This window comes from Achroia grisella, unplaced genomic scaffold, assembly GCF_030625045.1.
Source record: "Achroia grisella isolate CSIRO2021 unplaced genomic scaffold, CSIRO_AGI_Agris_v1 utg874, whole genome shotgun sequence".
NCBI lineage: Eukaryota > Metazoa > Arthropoda > Insecta > Lepidoptera > Pyralidae > Achroia > Achroia grisella.
In genome coordinates, this window is record NW_026713051.1 from 2841653 (window position 1) to 2865887 (window position 24235).

Consider the following 24235-nt stretch of genomic DNA (forward strand, 5'->3'; position numbering starts at 1 on the left):
ACTGCGCCATCTAACCAACTCTGCCAACTAAAACATCGTGATAAAATGCCATTTGCCAAAATAGGCTAATTAACCTGACTTTATGCTCATTTCATCGTCCTCCACTGGTGCACCGCTAGCGTAATCGTTAGCGCCGGCGGATTATTATTATTATTATCAACCATAAAAAAGTAAAATTACAGTGCATGAATGCAGTTACACCTAACAGTGTAAATTAACAAAGGTATCCTATCCTACACATCCTAAGCTACAATGCGGTATTTCTATTTGACAATTTAAAATATCTACAACGATAGGTTGATAGGATTAGGTAGGATAGGATACATGTAGATTTTTTATAGGTATCCTTGGATTATGAAGATAAAATGAAAAGCAGTCATTTAAGCATCTATAGCGACTGCAGATAAACGGCCAAAACAAAACCCAATTTTTGTTATCTACAATTCGGGCGTCCGATCATAGTTCCCTATACTACACCTTATTTATATGCTTTGCTATAGTTTTATACCTTATGCTTATAATTATTAAAATTCATGCTACTCCTGAATACTAAAAATAGATCACTAACAAAGAAAATAAATAGACAGTGCTTTTACGTAGCAATATAATAGTATATATATTTTCAATAAAAACTAGAAAGAAGACCATTCGACCCAGAAAATCTATATTAAAAACTTTAAAAAGGCCGGTTGAAGAACTGAACTTTTTGTCATTTACGGGACCAACCCTTGCACATAGGTAATGTTTAACCCTCGCGCGGCGGATGTAAACAAATGTAAATCACGCGTGGCTTCACAACACATGTGCGCTGTCGAGGTTAAAAAACATAAGTTCACGTATCAAATAGTGGCTGAGAAAAAAAGATGGACGTTTTACAACATGCCAGCCTGGATGAGATAACATGACGATAAAAAAAAATATTAATCCATATATTCTAAACTAGATACTAAAAAGAGATAATGTAACTGCAATTATACAAAATTTTATTATACAACGTGCTATATGTATAACCGGAAATCACTGTCCTCACTTTTAGGTGCTTAGTTGCCAGGCAAAGCGAGATGTTTAAGAAGTAGGTATTAAAACTTCTTAAACATCTCGCTTTGCCTGGCAACTAAGCACCTAAAAGTGAGGACAGTGATTTCCGATTATTGCTAAGATACACATTATGTGTAATGGCTTAATGTAAGGTTTCATTCCCTCAAAATCAACAATGTAGCAGCTGTCGTAATCTCTACATGATACAAGTCATATGCTAATGGACAATTAATAAACACGAGCACTTTATGAGGTGCATATATCTCAAAGGTCAAACGAGACAAAAGGATCGAGTTCAGGATGCAGCCATCAGCCGGCCCTTTGTTTTCTTTAAGCTCTAACAAAATAAATATACACAAGACCAAATTGTAACCACAGCGCGGCCACACGCGGGCCTTGTTTGGACGACTCGTCATTGTTCAAATAACATAGTCGAAATACTGCTTAGTCTAAATTCAAGGTACATATTAAAGTTTCCGCAATTAGTTTTGCAGCGCAACATTTTATTGTCTTTGTAATGGGACGACGCTGCATCATTACTTTTATATGTATCACAGATAACATAATATTATAATATGTAGATACTAACCTAAACAAACAAATCATCAAAATTCTTCGTACTGGACAATACTGCGCAAGCTAATATGAAATAACATGACTTATTGCAAAAAGATTTACACTTTTTAATACAGAAACACAAGTGCAAAAAGTGAAATATTTTGGTAAAATTACATCCTATGTAAATTATTATATAGGAAGACGATCCAAGTATATCGCTATGACATAGTTGCGATAATTACAAAATATATAAATTCCTCCTTCTTCTAGTTGTTTATTCATGTTTTTCATGTTCTTGTAGTTTATTGCATATTAAAGAAATATTAAGTTCATGAAAAATTTATATATTATTATGAAAAGAGGATTTAAAATTTGAGCAATTTAATTAAAACACTAACCCTTATTCTTAATATAATGGTTTAATATACAGAGCTATAATATGAATGGACTGAGCTGGAATGGACTTAAAAAAACACCTATACACAATTTATGCTACAGACAGTTCCCTTTGTCGGGGCTGCTTTGAAGCTGAAGAAACGGCGGCTCACGTGAAGTGAAGTGCGCGGCAGTGGCCCCACAACGAAAACAAATCCTCGAAACAGTGAAGTCACTCCGTGAAGCCTGTAAAGACACCAGGAGTCTTCTGCGCTTTTGGGAGGAGCTTGGCTGGCTACTTTAGTAGTCTGGCTCTGCACGCACAATGGCCCGAATGAGAGGCTAATTGCGGAGACTGGATCCAATATACAATACAATGAATGGACTGAGGGATCACAATTCATAATAGTTTCCATGGGGTTTGCTGAAAGTCTAACTTATTGGGTATGTCAGTGTCAGACATTGTTATGAGAGCACGTTTCTAATTTCAAATATATAAGTTATTTTAACAATTATTACGATTCCATCAAAATTTTAAATCATTTAACTCCTTGCAACTAAATACCAAAATTAATAAAAATCAAACAAACTTTGAAATTGCTGCTCCATGAAAATCTCCTCTATGCACCGAACAGAACATATACATACATAGACAATACTTACTTACTACCTATGATGACGTTTCAAAACAATGTACATCTAGTACTGTACAGAGCTTCAAGCCGTTCAATACTGTGCGAGTAGGAAGACATGCAGGAAATGCAACTATCTGAAACGGGATGCATTTATATCGAGTTTCTCCTCACTAGTCCTGGTCTCCTGGTAGATAGCATACGATTCTCTTTATATGTATATATTACACCTATGTTTATGCATTTATTGTAAAACTTTAGATTGATATGAAACTGAACTGAAATATTTGGCCGACTTACAATTAATGTCTAAAGGTATTCTATGTATGTATTATACTTGTCTCCGTTCATACTTATTTATTTTAAGAAGTATAATTAAATAAATAATATCCATTGACAATTAACACAACGCCATCTAGTTCCACGGTAAGCAGAGCTTGTGCTTGTAAATACTTAGATATTTTGTTTTTGTAATTACATGCATAATATACATAAAAAAACACTCAGACCGATTATACTCAGGAATACAAATGTTTGCACCGTGCGAGAATCCAACCTACGACTATCGAAAATAAAGCGATTTACTGAACCGCTACGCCACCGACGCCATCAGTATTATTTATTTTATAAAAATACAATTCTGTTTAATTATACTACTGACTTTCTGAAAGTAATCTTATTACTTAAAAGTTCCCAAAAATAAGTACTTGCATTTAATTTTAACCAAATTTATGTAAATTTGGTTAAAATTAAATGTTACCAAGTTAATTTATTAATTTCAGACTTACTGCCACAAAAAAGACTAATATTTCACCAAGAAACGCAAACAGCATGCACAAAAAATACAGTGGAATTTAACCTCCTGTTTAAAATCAATTCGTATACACTAAACTCTAACACCGATAAATGGAATTACAAATGAATTGCTATCCTCTTGAATATGTAAAAAAATCATCAGTGATATTTTTTGTTTTCTATGTACTAAAAGGTAATGGGGTTTTGTAGATTTGTCAGTGTATCCATTTGTTTTTATTAGTAGCACATATTTATATCAATCATGTAAAAAGACACTAAATTATATTAGGTTATATTTCATGTTTAATTGTACTGAAGTTAACCTACCAAATTATTTGTCAGTTAAAACAGTAGCCCCGCTGGTATGTGTAAGACTGCATTTAAGTGCAGTGCCACATAATCTATATCTCCGTGTTGCATTTTTTCCATTGTTAGTTTAAAAAAAAGCAAATACTACTGGCTATACGTACATAGAGTCTATTAAACATCGCTATCAGTGTTGTTTTAAATGTCTTAATAATATTTCAGTGGATATTTCGGACAAATGAATATAGGGATATTTGGTCGAAATAGACATTTCAACAGACTTCTCTGTTCTAGGGAAATATTAAATAATTAAAATAAACGATACGTGCCTTCGGTGTGATCTTGTATGTTTGTATCTAATATAACGTGTCTAGATAGTACATTTTAGTATTATCGTAGAGACATTGAAATACTGAATGCGGCGCAGTATAAATGATTTCATACCTAAATAATCATATTATAATATAATATATTATAATCCTCCAAGCGAAAAAAAATTTATTTATTTTTTAATCCGAATATCTATCTGTCCGGAAAAGCAGCATCACATACCGTATAGATTTTTTTAATTTGTCTATGAACCCATTGGATTATACACACACAATTTCATCGATCTAGCCGTTTAGGAGGAGTTAGGTTACAAACACAAGCACAGAATAATACCTGTATAGAGATATCATTTTCCAATAGAGAGTTAATTGATAGTAGTGTATAAAAAGTATATTTTTAATATACAACAAATGTATTCTTATACTAGTATTACTAATAACTAGAACATGCGAAGACGTGAACCGGTTTACAATGACAGAACGTTATCGGGGAGCACAGGATGCGATTGATAACCAAAAGGATTATGCTCTGCTGTACGTTGCCCAGGTTCATTGCCAAGTTCCACTGCAAAGTATACGCTCTCGCCATCTTGAACCGGCTGCAAACTCGCCATATTCAAAAACTCCATCGGATTCTGACGGTGCAGAGCTTGCGAGTACTGATCCACGAGCAGTTGATCCGTATCACCTATGTGCGATCTCATATGAAAATTTAGATGACTGCTTTGCTTAAACCTTCTCCCGCATACTGAACATTTAAAGGGCTGGATATTTGTATGTGTACGCATATGCTGACGTAAATGAACCGACTGCGAGAAGCACTTGCTGCATATCACACATTTAAACGGCTTTATTTTCGTATGGGTACGCAAATGCTGATCAAGACCAGCCTTTTGCGTAAAAGCTTTCGGACAAAAAGTGCATCCGAACGGGCGAATACCTGTATGCATCCGCATATGCTGTTGAAGACCGCCTTGTTGAGTAAAACGTTTGGCGCATATAGAACATTGGTGGGGTTTCATCTTTGCGTGGGCGATGCGATTATGGGCATCATATTCTGTACCATTTACGAAGGTCTGGCCACATATTTGACAATAATAGGTCAATAGATTCACAGCTTGAATTTGCGCTGCGATCGAGGTATCCGAGTAGACGTCTCTGTCGAGTGGCTTCTCACACACTTGGCAACGCAGAGCAGCTTTGCGTCTCTTAGTGTGCTCTTCCCGGTAGTGTAGAGAATAATCGCAGCAGTTAAAAAATATTTGACGGCACTGTAGATCTGGACGTAGCGTTGATGGAAAAGTGCACGTAAAAGGACCCCTGAAAGATGAATAAAATGCAATTGAAAACATTGCTTATGAATATTATAAATGCTAAAGTCTATCGGACTGTTTGTTGCCTCTTCACGACAAAGGAGCTGATCTAATCCTGATGACATTCAACGTGAAGATATATTGGATCTGGTGATCACATATATGCTATCCCTTATTACAAAAATGCAAAAGTAAGCCACAGGTAACAACTAGAACGTCACTATTGTTGCCGAGGTCAAGTATTCATATCCAGAATTTATGTCAAAACTGACTACCCTATTTTTGTTTATTTTGAAATATACCTCAAGTCAACAGGGGGTTTTCCTGGCTTATTCTGAGTTCGTTTTAAAACACCCCCCATCCGGGATCTCTTCGTACACTCGACGTCCATGTCACCTCCTTCCACTTTCACCAACAAATACGTTGTATCCTCATTGAAAAGACGCGTCATCAGACCGTCCTGAACTGTTACATCAGCAGACTCCTCATAATTTCTTAATGGTATAAACTTGAACGCACTTAGATCATTATACACCTAATAAATGAAAAATTTATCAGTTTTCTTATAATATAAAGATATACTTATCTGGGGGACAAGGGTTGTTAGTTCACAGCCATCGTAAGCAATGTACTTAGTCAGGTTGACTTCCACGCAGTTCCTCCTGGAAATCTACCTTGATAAATTCCTGGTGAGTTTGTCACGACGGGCTCACAGACCTGACCTCGTACTCATCTTAGCATCCTCCACTGGTACCCCGTCAGGGTAAACCATTAGCGAAGGTAGGTGCACCATTCCATAATCATCCATAAAAAACATAGCCACTCGCTCACATTTTTAAGGGATGAATACCTATCATAGTAGATATTTAATTACAATTTACAATCCTTACAAACTCTTCAACTTTGTGAAAAGTAGTGTCTGTGACTTCTCATTATTAAACCATTAATACGCTGTTATTTCGGACCGCGGCTTAGCCCAAAGTTGATTCCATGTTTCCATGACAAACTAATAAGTATTTTTTAATAAAACTATTAAAATATATGGATATATGGTTTTCTTAACATACCTGATCGCTCTGTCGCAAAACATTCTGCTCGTTGTCACTACTGGACCCATTGTTATCGTGCTGCATATTTTTATGATTTTGCAAAGCTGTCGCATTATAAAATGTCTTTTTGCATATACGACAAACATATTTTGGGAAGGATTCTTCTTCCCAGAGCAGTGAATTCTAGAAATATTAAATTAAGTAAGTAGTCGAGTACATACGTGTATATGTATATCCAATGAAATTAAAAATATTTCACGCTTGAAGCAGATAAGTATCTAACGCAATTAGATACTAGATAGGTTCAAAGGTGAAATAAGTGTATATAATACTATCTGACCCCGCAAATGTTGTTTTGGCATATAAAATCGCTATTAAGAAATAGTGGTTGACGATAGAAGGGTGAAAATTTAGGGTATATAATGCGGGATTAAAGAATACATACAATTTATTAAAGCCGTATTATAAAACAAAAAATAAAAATGTTAAATGTGGAAATCTCTTATCACTTCACTAAGTGGTATTAAAAATAGATCTCAGGCCTACTGAATAGGCATATAAAATTTCATAAATATCGGCAAGTCGTTTCGGAGGAGTACGATAACTAACTAATTGTGACACGAGAATTATATATAGGATATATCTAATGTATTAGCGCGATTGATTCTTTCTCAAAGAGCAATAGGTACTTGAAATAAAAATTCAAAGATTTCAGTAGCTATGTAATGTTTTACATACCTATACATACGTATAATTGGAATGGCTAACAAACTGACGGATACCTTTTTGGTAAGGGGATTGTTAGTAATGTGGACTAATATATAGCTCCATTGCTAGCAGTGTGGTCAGGTTGAGATCCACACGATTCCCCCGGGAAACCATTGCGACAAATTCCCAGCGTTTTTTTATTAAATTTATTTTATTTAATAAAGACTACTTTATTAATATACATACTAAAAACTTCGTGATGGCCTAACTGATATGACCTCATGCGCAACTTATCATCCTCCACTGGTGTCCCGCCAGCATAAACCCTTAGCGCAGGCTTGTCAGGTCAGATAGCCCATCGTCACAAAGTCATCAGTAATTTATCACGATAGTTTCCACGGGAAACCGCGTGGAGTTCAATGGTACTTTGCTAGCAATCGGATGTACAATACACAATACTATTTACTCAGTATTATTATTAGTATTAAATTTATTAGCAATTTATTATTACGTATTAGTCTGAAAAAATAGGTCTGATGCAGTAATCTGAGGCAGTGACAAAAAGAATAAGGAAAAAGGAATAAGGCGAATATAGGTACAACAACATATAAAACTGAAAAGTATTGTAAAGATTTCAACAATATGTTACCTGTATAGGCTTTGTAATAGGTTGGGAAAGAATGGTAGATTGTGAAAACTGTTCCGCATATACATCAAGGGAATCCATGTCTATCCTGTAAACTATGAACAATTTTAACTGGCTATAGGTACATATGAATAAATAATAATCCAAGTAAAGAAATATATATATATATAACTACCTATTTTACGTACGTTTTAGTTTATAGCTGTAGGTACTGTGATTAAGATTGATTTCAATTTTAAATAGAAATTAAAAAAATTATAATTATATGTTTTACTTGATGTTAAAAAAATCCGCCATTTTCCATGGACCTACTTTAAATTATGCAATAATATTTATTATATTTAAATACAGAATATTTAAGATATCTTTGAAATAGTGTTTGTTTGAACAACAAAGAGAAACGTTGTATGTAATATTAAAGGTTTTTAAAATAAATTATTGTATGAATAAAATATCAGTTTGAGATGCTGACAGAATCTAATTATTATTCTTTTGTTATATTTATATGGCATTCACTATGAAGATCCTGTATAAAGAACAGACTCTGAAAATGGGTTCTCTGTGTACACTAGCATTCCATTTACTGAAATACAACTAGTATATCTGTTGGTTATTTTTAAATATAAATATAACAAAGTATATATGCACGTTAAGTTTAAATATATAATTTTTATCGATAATTTTAATGATTATATGAATATGGATACGATAGACGTACAGAATTTATATACTCAAACATAACAAAATCAATTAAATAAATAATAAAATAATTTTTATTGGTTCTGTTTTTCTTTTAGAAAAGGCAAAAGAACTGTGCCCATACAGCTAAATAGTGGAAGGAACTTGGTGACTGCCATCTAATAATCGCCTGACATTGACAACTCTGTATTTAACACTGACTGCTGACAGTGACATCTCACAACACGCACTATGTACTGTTGTGATTGTGATTGAATTAGCTTAGCATTTCTCTTTTTAGTTTGTAATTGTGACACATCACACCCAAACCATACAACTTTTATCGCCAACTATCCGCTGCTATTCGTTTTGTTTGCCACGTATTTCCTTACTTGTGCTTGCATGAAAATATTTCTATGTACACTTGATAAAAATAATTATGGCGGGGTCAGCACTAAGGAGGCTCATGGCTGAATATAAACGTGAGTTAAAAAACTTAAACAATGGTACAATTATCACCTAAAAGTTAAGTAACAATAGCAATACCTTGATGACCCGGTGAACTTCATATCACCTACATTAATTTTTCTTGCAACTTTTGGCGGTTATCGGTCCAAATCAACCTTCAAACTGCTATTTATGTCTTTAGTCTTCACTGATACAGACCATCTCTCATTCAACTGACTTCGACGACATATGGCAGATCATCTTCGGCATTTTAATGATTTTATAAACCTGCACATAATTACTTTCATAATCATAAAAATCAAATTTTACTTTGAAATTTTAAATCAATTAATATTGTATATCACCTCTAACAACATTTTTTAATTTAATATAATGTTCTAATTTGTAATACTGATGCATGGGATTTTCATTTATTGTTAAACATAGGCAACCATATCAGTAAACAAATACAACAAATACTCTTAAAAAAAATTGCCAGTTCTTAATTGCATATATACTTATACAGAATTGGATGGTAGGGAAAAAATATTAATACAAAGAACTTGACTTTCATAAGGTATTAAAATACATGAATAAATAATTATTGAGTAGCTTTCATTAGAATACAAATTTTTATTAGGGATTACATTACAAGGAATATCTACGGCATCCACATGCAACGGGCCAGAAGAGAGGCTGATTGCGGAAAATAGAGTCCAATTTACAAGGAATATCCACACTAATTTGTGGTTAATAATGGCAATATTTATATAATTATAGTAAATGAAATATAAATTTATTAAATGAATGTAAGTTGGTGGGTCCAAATCCTGCCTCTGATTAGTTAAATTACATATATTTTGTTTTTGATTCACGAAAAACAAAGCATATGGTAAAATAATATTATACAAAGAATTGGTAAATCATAAGATTATTATTGAATATCTTTGGTAATAAAGAAGTAATAAAAAAATAACTGCATAACAAATTATTGATTAATGACATTCCTTTAATATATAATTTATGTGTTTATATATGTATAGTGTTTATATATAAGTATGTGTAATTTATATTAACACATTGATGGACAGTAGAACAAGTGAAGTTCGAAAATTGACACTATATGTTTTTGTAATTATTAGAATATTAGAAGTAGAGTTTTACTTATTCTGCTTAAATAATCTTCATTTTGACACAATTCAAGAGAAAACACGATCACACTACTCCTTTTGCAAGCATGTGTGTACTGAAGCTGCATGTCAGGTGGAAAACAAAATTAAACCTAAATTTGTTTCCAAATGTCATGTCATTACACTTCTACTTGTATGCCAGTAAATGCACATTTGTGCAACTATAGCCACACTGTCCAAAAAGACTGTTTCTTTGTTTTAGACAGTTATTTCCATTATGTCACATTGTGAACTTTGCTTTGACGGCTATAGAGCAAGTGTCCATAAACATGTTAACATACCTAAACATCAGTAGCCCTTATTAGTGTGCATAATATCATCTAGGAAATGGTTTATCACAAATTATAGTTAGTCATCATTTTGAAATGGGATAATGGGGATAATTCTTCCCTAATATAAGTGTGTCTTATATTAGAGAAGTGTGTGTTGTCTTTATACAGTATATGTGTTGATATAATGGTTGTAATTCTTTATCTTCCTCTCTGTTCTGTGATTTAACAACACTTATATATTACACATGATTTAGTACACTAAATCATGTGTAATATATAAATGTTTTTATTATAAAAAAAACAGATATATCAGATGAGTCTAGATATTCGTTATAATGTAGAAGATACATTTGTTATAATTTCTGCTTTTTTATATTTGATTTACTCAGTGCTATGTTAATTTGAAATGTGCAGATGGGCATATGGTCAGCTATTCAAAATAATACAAACTTGTAATATAGATGTAGTAACCCATAAAAATATACAGTCTAATAATATAAAAGTACAATGTATAATATGTTTCAGAATTAACAATCAACCCACCAGAAGGTATTTTAGCTGGACCTATAAATGAAGAAAATTTCTTTGAATGGGAAGCTTTAATAACGTAAGAGTTTTAGTATAAGATTTAGGTATAATTTATTCATAAATATTATAGTGTAATATTAAGTGTGGTATATTAGGTATATGGAAATGATTTGATTGTTATTAAAATCTTTAAATTCTGTTTGTAACCAATTGATACTTTTCTCCAGTATTTCTTTAGAATATAACAAAAAGACTTAAATGAATATATACAGATAGATAAAGTTCATCAGACAATTTGCAAACAAGGTTAATTAATTGCTTTGCTGTCACACACTATTGCAAAAGGGATGGATTTATTTCTGTAAATATTTTGTATACTATTATATTGCAATTATTTCTGTGTGGTATATATGAACCTTATTATTGTATTTTCAAGAAAATTGAAATTTCATAGTACTTAACCTAATTTTAGTCAAATAGTCTACAGGGAAAAAATCATCCAATATGTATAACAAAGTTCAGTAGTTTTTGAGGTTATTGCAATATACATATGCTTCAGGGGATTATATAATATTTATATTCTATATAATACTGTATATATCCTTAATTTTCTTAGAAACAGAACTCTTAAATTTTGGCTGTACATTTAAGAAAGGTAATTCTATTTGTACTTTTGAATAAAAGTGTTGCATACTGTTGTTGAAAATTAATTAGTATACTTAACACTTTCTTCAAAGGAACTATATGTATTAAAAATATTGTATTTGCAGGGGACCAGAAGGCACCTGTTTCGAAGGTGGAATATTTCCAGCGAAACTGGTTTTCCCTGCTGATTATCCACTAAGCCCACCTAAAATGCAATTTATATGTGAAATGTTTCATCCTAATAGTAAGTATTAACAGAATATTAGCATTATTTTTAAAACAAATAATCGTTATTTATGGTTTATTTCAATTATAATAATCTCCATATACATAACGGATAGTACCACAAATTGTTAAAATTGCAGATAAGTTATCATCATCCTAACAGCACATTATCATCCCAATGATGGACACAGGTCGCTTCTCATTAGAGAAGAAAGGCCTACCATTGCTATGCCGGCGAGGCGGCTTGGTAAAACATTTTATTTCATGTTTTTGTTGGCATCAGTTCATTGTGCTTTTTATTTATTTGCCTCTTATAATATTGCCTATATGATATAGCCTGTCATTTTTCATTGCATATATATATATATAAATATATATCATACCTGTTTCCCATTAGAGGAGGCAGAAACAGAAAAACAAATATTTGATTCAAACAGATTAAACTGTCCGGTAGTTATTTGAAAAACTCTTATTTATTTATTTTATTTAATGTTACACATTCATCATGCTTATGTATAAAATATATATTTATTATGGAATTGATTATTTTATATATGTAACTTTTAAATGTGATTATTTAAAAAAAACATTTTAAAACTTCTTTGAAAAGGAGAATAAAATGTTTTTAGATTTATTATCAAGATAAATTACAAAGAATTGGATTTAGGGCCTCCTCTAAAAATCCTATTCTATGTCCATGTTGTAGGTGATTTCTGTACAATTATATATTTACAAACATATTAAATACATTTTACTGTGTAATATGTTTGTAATTATTTTTATTTATACATCATGCATGTATGAAAGTATGTATTTGCGAATATTTCACCTTTTTTATGTAATTAGAATGGACAACAAGCTGACTGCCCACCTGAATACAAATGAACACAAAGAAGACTGTGGACATCACATTGCTATGTGAGATCTGATAGCATGCATGAATTGCCATTCTAAAGACTAAGATATCATATCTCCTATACTGTGATTTCACTACATTATCTTTATCCTTCAACCGAAACACAACTTACAAAGCAAACTGCTTGGTGGCTGAAATCAGTAAGACAGAGGTTATCATCAAAATAACTTACAGTCGAGCTCGATAAGAGGTGCTATGACCATGTATTTTGACTTGATTGTTACACTTTCACATTGACTCTATAGTATTTCTAACTTGAGTGCAATTTTTTTTATGTATTCGTAAATTATTTCAGTATATGCTGACGGAAGAGTTTGTATATCAATCCTCCATGCGCCAGGTGATGACCCAATGGGATATGAGAGTAGTGCAGAGAGATGGTCGCCAGTACAAAGTGTAGAGAAAATTCTTTTGTCTGTTGTTAGTATGCTAGCTGGTGAGTTTAAAAATTGAGACTATGTATTTTTAACTTTAATAAAGTAAATAATATGGAACACTATCATTCAGCCGAGATACCAAAGTGTTATCCATTACCATGTTTCTATAAACTTCCAAATCATATTACACGATCTTATAAAGTTAAAAGATTTTCAATAATATCCTTTCAAAATACCTGTCAAAGTTACTAAACATACTGCATACCAGTATCGAGAGATGTAAGAATTAGGATGAAACTGGATACTTATCATTCGCATCATTATTTCACAGCCACTAATTAACCTATTTTCTATAGACATTCTATTTCAAGCAATTTCCAACCCTCTAAACATTATATTCTTTATTTCACTTTATAAATTAATAAATTTGTTATTTAAACAGCGCCATTTGGTCACAAATATTTTACTGTAACTGTCTGATATAAACAATTTAATAAATAATTAAAAATATGTAAAGTAGTATTCAACTATTAAGTATATAGATAAATTAGAATATCAATTAGTGTATGAATTTAATTAATTAAATATTTTCCAGAACCGAATGACGAAAGTGGCGCCAATGTAGATGCTGCAAAAATGTGGAGAGAAGACCGGGAAGAGTTCAACAAAATAGCTGAAAGATTGGTCAGGAAAACTTTAGGATTATCTTCTTCCTAATAATAATTAAACTAACACTTACTGTTGCCAATTTATGATGTGCATCCATTACAGATAATTTATTATGTATGAGTGGGAAACTCACGGGTTAGTCGTAAGGGTACAGCAATCAGAAAGCCAAGTAAAATACTCATAAATCTGAACCACTTTCTCTAAGAAACGAAAGTTATATTTTAAAAATTAATTGTGTTCTTTCTATACATGCTATAGGATCATGTGAACGCGTGCAATTTTTACCCTTTCGACTAACACGAATACAACAATGATGCCTTCTGAAGCTGCCTAGCTGGTCATTGTTAATATACAGATAATTATTATGCAATATAATGTGATACAGTTGAATTATGTATAGCTCGGCGTTATAAGTTTATAAATTTATGTACATCATGTTATAAATATTGTTTATCTCTTAATAGTTATTATGTAGTTCATATTAAACTATAGCTTTTTATGACGTTACAAATGGGATTAAATATTCGTGTTCGCTCACTGATAGAGAATATTTTTGGATATTGTTAGTTATTATATAAACTTATTTACATTAGCTAATATCAGTAATAACGGTTATCACATTCAATCTATTTACTACTATTATTAATATGCAATTAATAAATGGAACATTCAGTAAACTTATATGGATACACTTTTAAGAAAACCCATATCCTTAATACACCCTGTAAAACTTTTGTTTAAAATGTTTATTTTAAATATTATGTATGACCTGAACATCACTAAATATATAATAAATAGATTATGTGTAAGTTGATAATGTAGTAGGCAATAAATATTGAATTGTTTGTACATAATTAATACAGATGAGAATATTTTCTTGTTACATATTTTTAAGGTGTAATATTTAGTAGCCGGAGTCTTTACTTAATATTTATTTATTGTTTTGGTGTTTTAATTTGTATTTTGGGTAGTTATTTTTAAACTTTCGTGTTTGATATACATTAATTAAATTATTAATCGGGTCTTAATACGAATAATTTGGCAAATACCTTTATTTGCCATAAAATTATTTGTGTCAACACTCGGTTAATAATTTAAATAATATTTTGGGTAGGTTTAAATATTTTTTAATATACATTATTCCCGATTATAGGCTGCATGCAACCAAACGCCGAAGCCGGCAATATACTGAATTACATACTTGTAATCATTTTAAGATAATCAGGTATTTACGTTGTATGAAGTAGCTCGATACGTTTTCTAAACAGAATTACAGTCAACTATGCGATTTAATTCAATATTGTCGTTTTTTCCGCACAATAACCATCAAATTCATGTCGTATAAACAGAATGTCTTTACCGTACGGAAAAATTTGATGACATAATTACAATGTAATTCGATTAACGTAAAAATATTCATATTTTCCATTTATTTGGCGAAAGATAATTCAATGTACACAATGTAACGTACGAAAGTTACGATGAAGTGGGAATGTTTTACTATAATTCCAGAGAAAAATCACTTCGCTTAGTTTTGATTGTAATCGTAGTTTAATTACTTATAGCACTTTTAATTTATACAACGTTACTATCTGTTATCTGCTTTTTATGAGATGAAAGATAGCCATGCCTTCTTTGTAATGCAGTTTATTGCAATATCGCATTTTATTAAGATTATTTCACCTGTTTACTCGTGAAATGGTAACAAACAGTCAGACAGTTACTTTCATATTTGAAATATTAGTATAGATAGTTTAAAAGTACTTATGCTCACTGAATCCCTCATAAGAAATAGGTAAACATTTGCACCAATCAATGTTATAACATTTCTTTTTGCTTCGCCGTAGTCTGGTAAAAGTTGGCAATAAAACGACCTTGTTAACTCTAAAGAAAAAGTATATCAGAGCCGTCCGAAGTATTGCAAGATAATCTTGAAGAATAGAGACAAATTGTATTTTACTAATTAGTACGGATTCTTATAAAACAGGTCAATTATCACAATTTGAAAATTATTAATAAACATGTTCAATATCTCCCTAATGTGTTTTTTAATTACCTACATTACGAAAAATTTATAAACCTATGAATTGAGAAAGCAAAGTCAGTTGCATTATTCATCATCACACAAGATGGTAAGTGGAAGTAGGGCATTTGGTATTAAATATAATTAATTTTTGTAACATCCTGGCTTATAAGTAACAGACATTTAAAAAACCTAAGAACAAGAGCTACGACTCTTGTTCTTAGGAAATAGCCAGATTAATTTTTTCCCAAATTAGTGGAAGAAAATTGAAATTGGGTGGTCGTAAGGATTTTTATTATATATACATATTATGTAAACCTGTGAACTAACATGAAGAACTGTAAAAAATTATAAAAGATCATTAGCTTCCAAAACACAGAAGTAAGATATTAGTATTAAATCCTATCAAAGTATAAAAAAATAAGAAGGCGAAGACTGAATACACTGCTAAACTTTTATTGATTTTTAACTATTTTTGGGGAAAACCCATAGATATGAATCTAGCAACACAGGCTAGGGCTCTACTCTACATGGCAATGGTTCTGTTCTATTAGCTATGCTATAATGGAATAATTTTTTAACCTAGACCTTTTAAAAAGTTTATTGAACGTTGTCGATTTCTTGTGATTAAAATATATTTTAACAGATTCGTATTGATTCGCCATTTTGAATATTACTTGTAATACATTTTTTATTTATAATATTAAAACTTTATAAGCATTTATTTTTTAGTACAATACAACAATGTGCATAAAGCCTACTTGATTATATTTATTGTTTCACTGCGTAGTTATTTCACACCATGTTGTCTTGATTGAATCAGTTAATAATATCAAAAGGATGGCCCAATTAGAGTTATATACAGAGGCAGACAAGTTGAAGTTATCTAAGTTTACAAAGATTTTGACTCACAAGGTCGCGCAAATAGTGGTTCAGAGCAGACAAGGGAAGAAGATAACTCAAGAAATCAACGCTAGAAATCCTATAGATAATGGGCCTCCGTCTCCTAACAATCAACAATGGGTAAATATTTATTATTATTTTTGGTCTCGTAAAACTATTATTCGTGTTGTAAAATGTTGTTAAAATAAAAGGCCTGCAAAATAATTTGACAGTAGCGAATTTATTTTGCGCGAATTTTAATATTAATGGTTAAAATTTCCATACTTATATTATTCATATGCACTTTTGTACACGACTTAAACTTGTATTCATAGTCACATTTTTCTATGAAACATTACAGCATATTCTACAAATTTAATTTTTTATTTAGAATGATATTGTTACTATGCAGATGCTCATAAACAAAATTTTTGGCCAAATATCTTTAGATTTTTTTGTATGGCAAATTACTGCTATGGTCATCAAGTATAAATAAACCTTAGTTTTTTGAAAATGCTTACTTTTTAATTTTATAGTTCAATTTGTCTATTCCTGATGAGCCTGAAGTTAAGCAAGATACAAATGGAGTACTGAAAGAAGAAATTGTGTCTGCACTATCTAAAGTTTTGTGCATAGAAATATCGCTAAGAACTAGTGATGATGAAGGAATGGTCCTAGAGTTGTGGACGGTGAGAATGGTCCCAAGTTCATCTAATAATGGCATATCCATTCCTACAATTTATTACCGTATGAGTATTATGCTTAAATCTACGTTAACAATATCAAGGATTACACCCGCTTACAAAATGTCTAGGTCCCAACATAAAGAATCCTATAAAATATTTCATAAGATATATGGTGGTGAACCCAACTTAAATTTATTAGGTATGTTTTTTAATCTGTTAATAATATTACTTTTTGAGTATGAAACAATAGAGAGGAAAGAATTACAATTAATCACAAATAAAAAAAAAGGTTTTTTTTATTGTATGTTCATAATTATGTTCAAATAGTGTGCTCTTGATATATGCCTGCTCTCGTATGTAAAAAGTGCTCCATTTATTGAATCTTTTAGTAGTTGACATACATAATGAAGTAAGATTTGTAATTCAGAGTGCATATAGATACATACATATATAACATAGAATCTTATCACTGGATCTGTAATTTGTCGGATTAAAAGGTACTCTTATAAAAAATTCTGGATTATAGGAGATCTTTTAGTCCCCTTCTTTAATCAGACAAATTTGATTGTCCGACATTGTCCTGCAAAACGTTTGTTGGATAACCAGGGGTCCACTGTAGTTGGCATTATCAACCAGGTTTTAAAAATAATTATTCTTCTGCAGGTGAACAATTTAAAAGTATTAAAATAAGTGATCTTCAAACACCAATAGGCACTATATACATAGATGTAGTGTACAGAACCAAAATGACAATACTACCTGAGGACAAACCCAAAATAGCTTTATCTTCAACTGTTACTACAACTGTTAATGATATCATGGTGAAGAGTGACCATTTTTATGAAAGTCCAAAGTAAGTAACACAAAATCTTGCCTTCTATGATGAGTGACAACATATGTACTCAGGTGATCAGAAATATATTAGTGAAATGGAAAAAGAATCTGAATTCTTATTTTATTTCCTGACTAGTGTCAGTAGTGTTCACTGTTTCTCCGGTGTATATTTATAGCCTATATGTTATTCTGATGTATAAGCTATATTATAGTTTCATCAACATAGTGTAATCCAATCTACATATTTTCTTTTTCTTTCCTATTCTTTTGGGAATTACAACATAGATTAATCATGTTTAGTTAGATTGATTCAGAAATTATGAACTACATAAGTGAGTTGAGGGGTTCCACTCAATAAATGAAGTGCGGAAATGTCCTATCGGAAGGCAGAGGCCTGATCCCGTAAAATTAACTGTTGAAATCTGGTCGACAGGCTAGTGTCATTTTTTATACTAGCTATATTACTGTAAAGTTTAATCAAAATCGGTTCAGTTGCATGAAATAATCATCCATACATACTCACAAACTTTTGCATTAATAATATTAATAAGATATTTGTTTATATGTTTTTCTTCATATCAAAGTTTTATCTGATGTTCAAATGTTGAGGTTTGTTCAAATCTAGATGAACAACAGTATCTTATTTATTTTCATGTCAAGTGCTGTTAAATTGCTATGTAATTCTTAATATTTCTTTTACTTTCTTGATTTAATTAACCCATAACCATGGCGGTTGAAAAACTGTCCAAATATCGGGAACTCAATAAAAATAAAACGTAGTAAGGTCCCATAATTTTTACTAATCTATACATCTATACAAATAAATAAAATTGGAGTGTCTGTTAGTAATATTGAAATAACCGTTTTTTTACTACATGCATATGAATATAAATATGGTAAATACACCAAAAAAAAACTTTTTAAAATTTTTGACTGTCTGTCTGTCGGTCTGTTTGTTCCGGCTAATCTCTGAAATGGCTGGATCGATTTTAACGGGACTTTTTTTGACAGGTAGCTGATGTAATACGGAGTAACTTAGGTTACTTTTGTTTTAAAAAAATAAAGTTATATTCCACGGGGGCGAAGTCGCGGATACAGCTAGTTATACATATACAGTCAACCCTCCTATAACGCGGTGAGTGCGTACCGCGTTGTATGGAAACCGCGCTACAAGAGACTCAGAATAAGTACAAATCACATCATTCGTACCGCGTTATATGGAGACCAATAAATACAAAAGACAAGATAAATTATAAATTATTTTTATTGAATTGAAGAGTATGAACTCTTCAATTCAATAAAAATAAGGAAATGATGAAAAAAATGAAACAAAAACTAAACTAAAAAACTGTTTTCCAACAAAAACAAAAGAAAGACTTTTGTAAAATGATGTAATTTTTCAACACTCATCCTCACTGTCAGATATGAGTCGCCTAACTCGCCTTCTTTTAATGGGCAAAATGTCTTCCTCACTTGGTTGATCTTCACATTGGTTTTAAGCGGCTAAGACATAAGCAGAACGTAGTTTTTCTATAGTTCACGCGACAATGTAGTCAAAAGATCACATATATATCTTTCATGTTACAGTTTCGTTAGACACACACACGCATGGCACGCTGTCGATGCGAAACTATTTAGTTAATAGAAGTGGAAGATAGCGCATGAGGAGCCCCACCCGTGAACCATGCTGATATAAACATATCCAGTTAAAACCATTCATTGGGTGCACGGAAAGAACTGATGGGACGTTGTTGAACGGAAACCGCGCTGTAAGAGTACCGCGTTATAGGAGGGCTGTCGCAATTTCAGCTCCGCGTTATATGGAAACCGCGTTCTGAGAGTACCGAGTTATAGGAGGGTTGACTGTAAATAATAACCGCGTCTAATTAAAAAAATACTTGAAAGTTTATTCAAATAAATGTTGGTTTTAATAAAGAATTTTTTATTCTACTTACTTCTCTTCTTTTATTTCAGGAAAGTGAATGATAAAAAGGAGATAGATTTATCCAAGCCTTTGACAGCAGGCGCATTCGTCGACGCCGACCAAATTCGAGAGTTGCATGATGCACTTAGTCAGCAACTGCCACCCGAGCCTCAGATGAGCTGGCTCCGAACTGAAAACGACAATAAACAAAATGTATGTCACTCAAAATTTTACAGGGCGCTCAGAGTTTGCATTTCTATGAAGTCGGGATCGAATGGCGATGTAACTTTGAACTGACGTACAATTTACGGCAAAATTTTATATATTTTTGATTTGCCTTATAACTGGTGATAACATTAAAAATATATAATTATTCTAACTTACAATAAACGTCCTAATTTTAGGCTAAAATTATTAACTATTACTTAAATAATACAAAAACAATGGTACATTGTAAAGATGGTCTAACAATAGACTTGGAGTTGAGGTAAGTATTTACCACTAGCTGTTCTACGGTTTCACCAGCATGAATTTATGGCCTGTGTATAAACTATATTACTGTACTATTTCATCAAAATCCGGTCAACAATTTTTGCCTGAGAGAGTAACAAACATCCATCCATCTATACTCACATTTTTATGCGTTTATAATATTATTAGTAGGTATTAATACTATAATATTAGTAAGATATATTTATACTGGGCTTTCAATTAAAAAATCCATCCATTCATACTAACGCTCGTATTTATAATATTAGTAAGAAACATGGTTATTGTTATTGATTGTATATATGCTATGCAGTGCAGTCCCACTTCCATGTGTGGTATTACATGTATTATTTGACTTAATGATTTTATGTTCGTGAAGTAGTATGTATAGGTGAAGATGCCAGTTACTATAATAATATGCGATTACAGTAACAAGACTAAAAAATCGTCTGCATTGATACCTCGGTTTCACCTATTTCAGCCCCATGCCGCTTCTAAGACATGATTTGGTTGTAGGGTCAGCTTAGGACGTGAAATTACAGGATAAAAGGCAGGACATCTTAGTCTTCTGGCATATGAATGACATCTCATTATTCTCAAGATTTCCATAGTGCTATTCATGTATATAGACTATTGTTACCGCTTCCCCTTAAACTATTAACCTGTTTGTCATTGGAATTGCATAAAAAAGTAACCATACCTAAATTAATAACGACTGATTTAATCTTATTGTATATTTATATTTGACCCAAAAAATTAGTGCTGGTTGGTAGTTTGTATTTACACGTTTCGACTTGTAAATGTAAACTTACAAGGATCATTTAAAAGAGCTACACACAAATTTCTTGCTCGTTCTTCTTGTAATGAGACAGCTTTCCGAATGAGTGGTAGATAAAAAACAAATTGTTATGACTATTCAAAAGTGCTTAAATTATGTTTATTTGAATAAATGATTTTCTATTCTATTCTAATGTTTATGTAATAGTTGCAGAAAATGAAGAATTTAACCATATCGGAAAATGAGAATGATTCTAAACCGAGTTGCAGTGCTGACACGGGTACATCAACCCTTCATGCCACAAGTAAGGCCATAGAAGTACCCAAGATGAAGAATGGCGATAAATATTCTAGTCTAATGGTAAGTTAAATTTCATCTTTTTAAGTGTTGTTTGTAAATATAAATAAAAAAATAAATAACTCTGGACAATTAACACAGCACCAGCACCGAGGCCGTTAATCTATGTAAATAATATAGAAAGCGTGAGAATGTAATGAGAGATATCTCACTAAGAGTTGTTTTTAGATGTATTATGACTTCTTTAGAATGTTTTAATGTATGTTTGAAAACATATGTAAATAATATAGAAAGTGGGAGAATGTAATGAGAGCTGTCTCACTAAGAGTTATTCTTAGATGTGTTATGACTTTTTCACAATCTATCAATGCATTTTATTTAAGTTCAGTACTATTCGCAGTACTATTCGCACATCACAAATATTCAGTGTGAATACCACCGCTTACGACCGTTACTGAATTTACACCCATATTAAGACACGTGATACACGTTCGAACGAGGCATCGTATTACAATAAATAGAGCTCCGATGTAGCTTGGATGCCTAGTGATGACTGTCCTGCGACCACACTATGACTACTGTCAGTTTTCCGTACTGAATATGTGATATGCGATCCCATATTCTTATTGAATAGTAGTAAAGGTAACGGAATTAACTGCATTCATTTAATGGAATTAACTGCATTTATAATCAATTTCATTTGCAGTAATGAAATTGATTATTTTGTTTACATGTAATGAAGTGTTAACTGAGCCACTTCTGGATTTTTTGAAATTCAAGATAGCCTGTCTGTCCTCGTGACAGATTCTGTCTTCTCGTCATATTTCATAAACATCCTTTCTGTCATTTAGTCCTTTAAAGGTAATAAATAGATAGAAAGGCATACTTTCACATCTACAGTATTCATATGGGTTATATATGTAAATAGCATATGGCATGATCTGCGTACAGAGAGATGATTTAGATGGAATTAACTGTAATATTATAGTTTCTTGTTAACAAAATAATTTTTTTGTTATAGGATTTTCCGTTCGCCGACGGTAGTCCCATGGCAGAACTGGCAAACTTTTACCAGGAGTGCCTACAGGCTAGGTCGGCGAGCGACGAATGGACAGACATCGCCGGTGAAGCGTCCGCTTCCACTGATTCGGAATCATTATCTCAGCAGTTGAAAATGTTTGAGGATGCTGTCCCGGAGTTCGACAACATGGTTGCCTCGATGTTCAGCAACTCCGAGAATGGATCCGAGTAATTGTAACCATGAAGTTGTTATCGCTTTTGTCTAAGTATTTGTTATTAAAATGAAATGAGATATGTAAAAATCAACCAATGAGGTACCCAATTATAGAACATTCCTTGCGGTCAAACTAGTTTAACTAAGACGAAGTTCTGTTTGTAGTTTGTTCGCATGCCATAATTTGATGGTTTTAAATTTTTTTCTATTGATTGATTTTTGCGTTTTCATAACTATTAGATGTACGGGCGAACCAAAAAATTGTTTATATGATTACGCTTTAGAAGGTTGATCATCATCTGTATCTAAATAACGAAGTCATCGAAAACGAAATTTCCTTATTGACAAGTGGTTGTTAAACATTCTACGTTGAGGCTTACTGGCTATGCCACGCTAGTTATCCATTTTATTTGTTCAATGTATGCATGTAGTCAATCAACAAGCCAAACATATTGTAATTGATATAGAGATCTCTTTGCTTCTAGTATTCTAATAATATGTGCAAGGTATAGAAAGGCTACATTGCTTATCGTCAGCTTCGCTGCGTTACGTTTGTGAATCATTTATGCTCAAGTGAATTACATATTTAAGATTACAATACATTTACAGTCATGTTATTAAATAGATTTATAGAGGATATATTACTCATACGTGTTATAAATGCAATGCCATAAGTATTACGTGATTATTGGAACATAACTAAACAATTAGGTACAATTATATTATCCTATATATACATTTTAATTTTATCATCTCTGAGACTTGTTTACAATTGGAGAGGCCATGATTTTTGCTTTCCATTGACGTCTTCATTTAGTTCACATGCCAATATATAAACATCAAGTTACATGTTACCTATACTAAAAAAGTCATTATCTAGTTAAATAAAAAAAGCTCGCATTTTATCATATTGTTAAATTGATTAGGTATTGAAAACACATACAGGGAACCAGTGGTTTGTGTAGGTAAGAGTAAACAATGGGAAAGTGAGTGATCGTAACGATTATATTAATGGATAGATATATTGTATCATGTGCGACCACACCGTGACATCTTATACCTGAATTATTCTCTATTGCAGATAATTTTAAAAGTTTACTATTATTTAATTTAATTGAAGGAATTACATTTTACAATTGCACAATGAATATATTTTAGTTATAGCTTTAAAGAGATACCGCAACTGTCATTGTATACGAAAAAGTAAGCCACGGTTTTTTTGTCCTTACATAAATAGAATTAACTCATGTTTCAACCTTGTCTTTAGATTTTTAAGGATTAGTTACACAACCTTAGTTTACCTACTATGGTGTTTTACTATATTACAAGCTATGGTGGTCCGCCAGTACCGTATAGAGATAGGTAAATCAATGTCCTACATTAATTAATTTA

At 31.8% G+C, this 24235-nt stretch overlaps 3 protein-coding genes across 4 annotated transcripts; 2 read left to right on the top strand and 1 right to left on the bottom strand.

Annotated features, from left to right (window-relative positions):
- Window positions 1-4489: 4489 nt before the first annotated feature.
- Window positions 4490-9027, bottom strand: LOC131852963 (zinc finger protein 568-like). Of its 2 annotated transcripts, none has more exons than XM_059203720.1 (4): window positions 8974-9027; window positions 6414-6578; window positions 5649-5881; window positions 4490-5353 (listed from the first exon to the last, which is right to left on the bottom strand). In XM_059203720.1, exons 2-4 carry the CDS (start codon window positions 6477-6479, stop codon window positions 4501-4503), a joined length of 1152 nt encoding a protein of 383 aa, XP_059059703.1. In that variant the 5' UTR covers window positions 6480-6578; window positions 8974-9027; the 3' UTR covers window positions 4490-4500. The 2 variants fall into 2 exon arrangements, with proteins under 2 accessions (XP_059059703.1, XP_059059702.1); XM_059203719.1 differs by lacking the exon at window positions 8974-9027 and adding an exon at window positions 7753-7831.
- LOC131852964 (ubiquitin-conjugating enzyme E2 G2) lies at window positions 8671-15727 on the top strand. The gene is made up of 5 exons (XM_059203721.1): window positions 8671-8909; window positions 10862-10943; window positions 11635-11753; window positions 12946-13086; window positions 13623-15727. Exons 1-5 carry the CDS (start codon window positions 8867-8869, stop codon window positions 13742-13744), a joined length of 507 nt encoding a protein of 168 aa, XP_059059704.1. The 5' UTR covers window positions 8671-8866; the 3' UTR covers window positions 13745-15727.
- Window positions 15728-16323: 596 nt separating this feature from the next.
- LOC131853001 (autophagy-related protein 13 homolog) lies at window positions 16324-23260 on the top strand. The gene is made up of 6 exons (XM_059203786.1): window positions 16324-16742; window positions 17138-17486; window positions 17951-18140; window positions 20096-20258; window positions 21520-21672; window positions 22631-23260. The coding sequence occupies exons 1-6, from the start codon at window positions 16560-16562 to the stop codon at window positions 22859-22861; spliced, it is 1269 nt and encodes a 422-aa protein (XP_059059769.1). The 5' UTR covers window positions 16324-16559; the 3' UTR covers window positions 22862-23260.
- The last annotated feature ends 975 nt before the right edge of the window (window positions 23261-24235 follow it).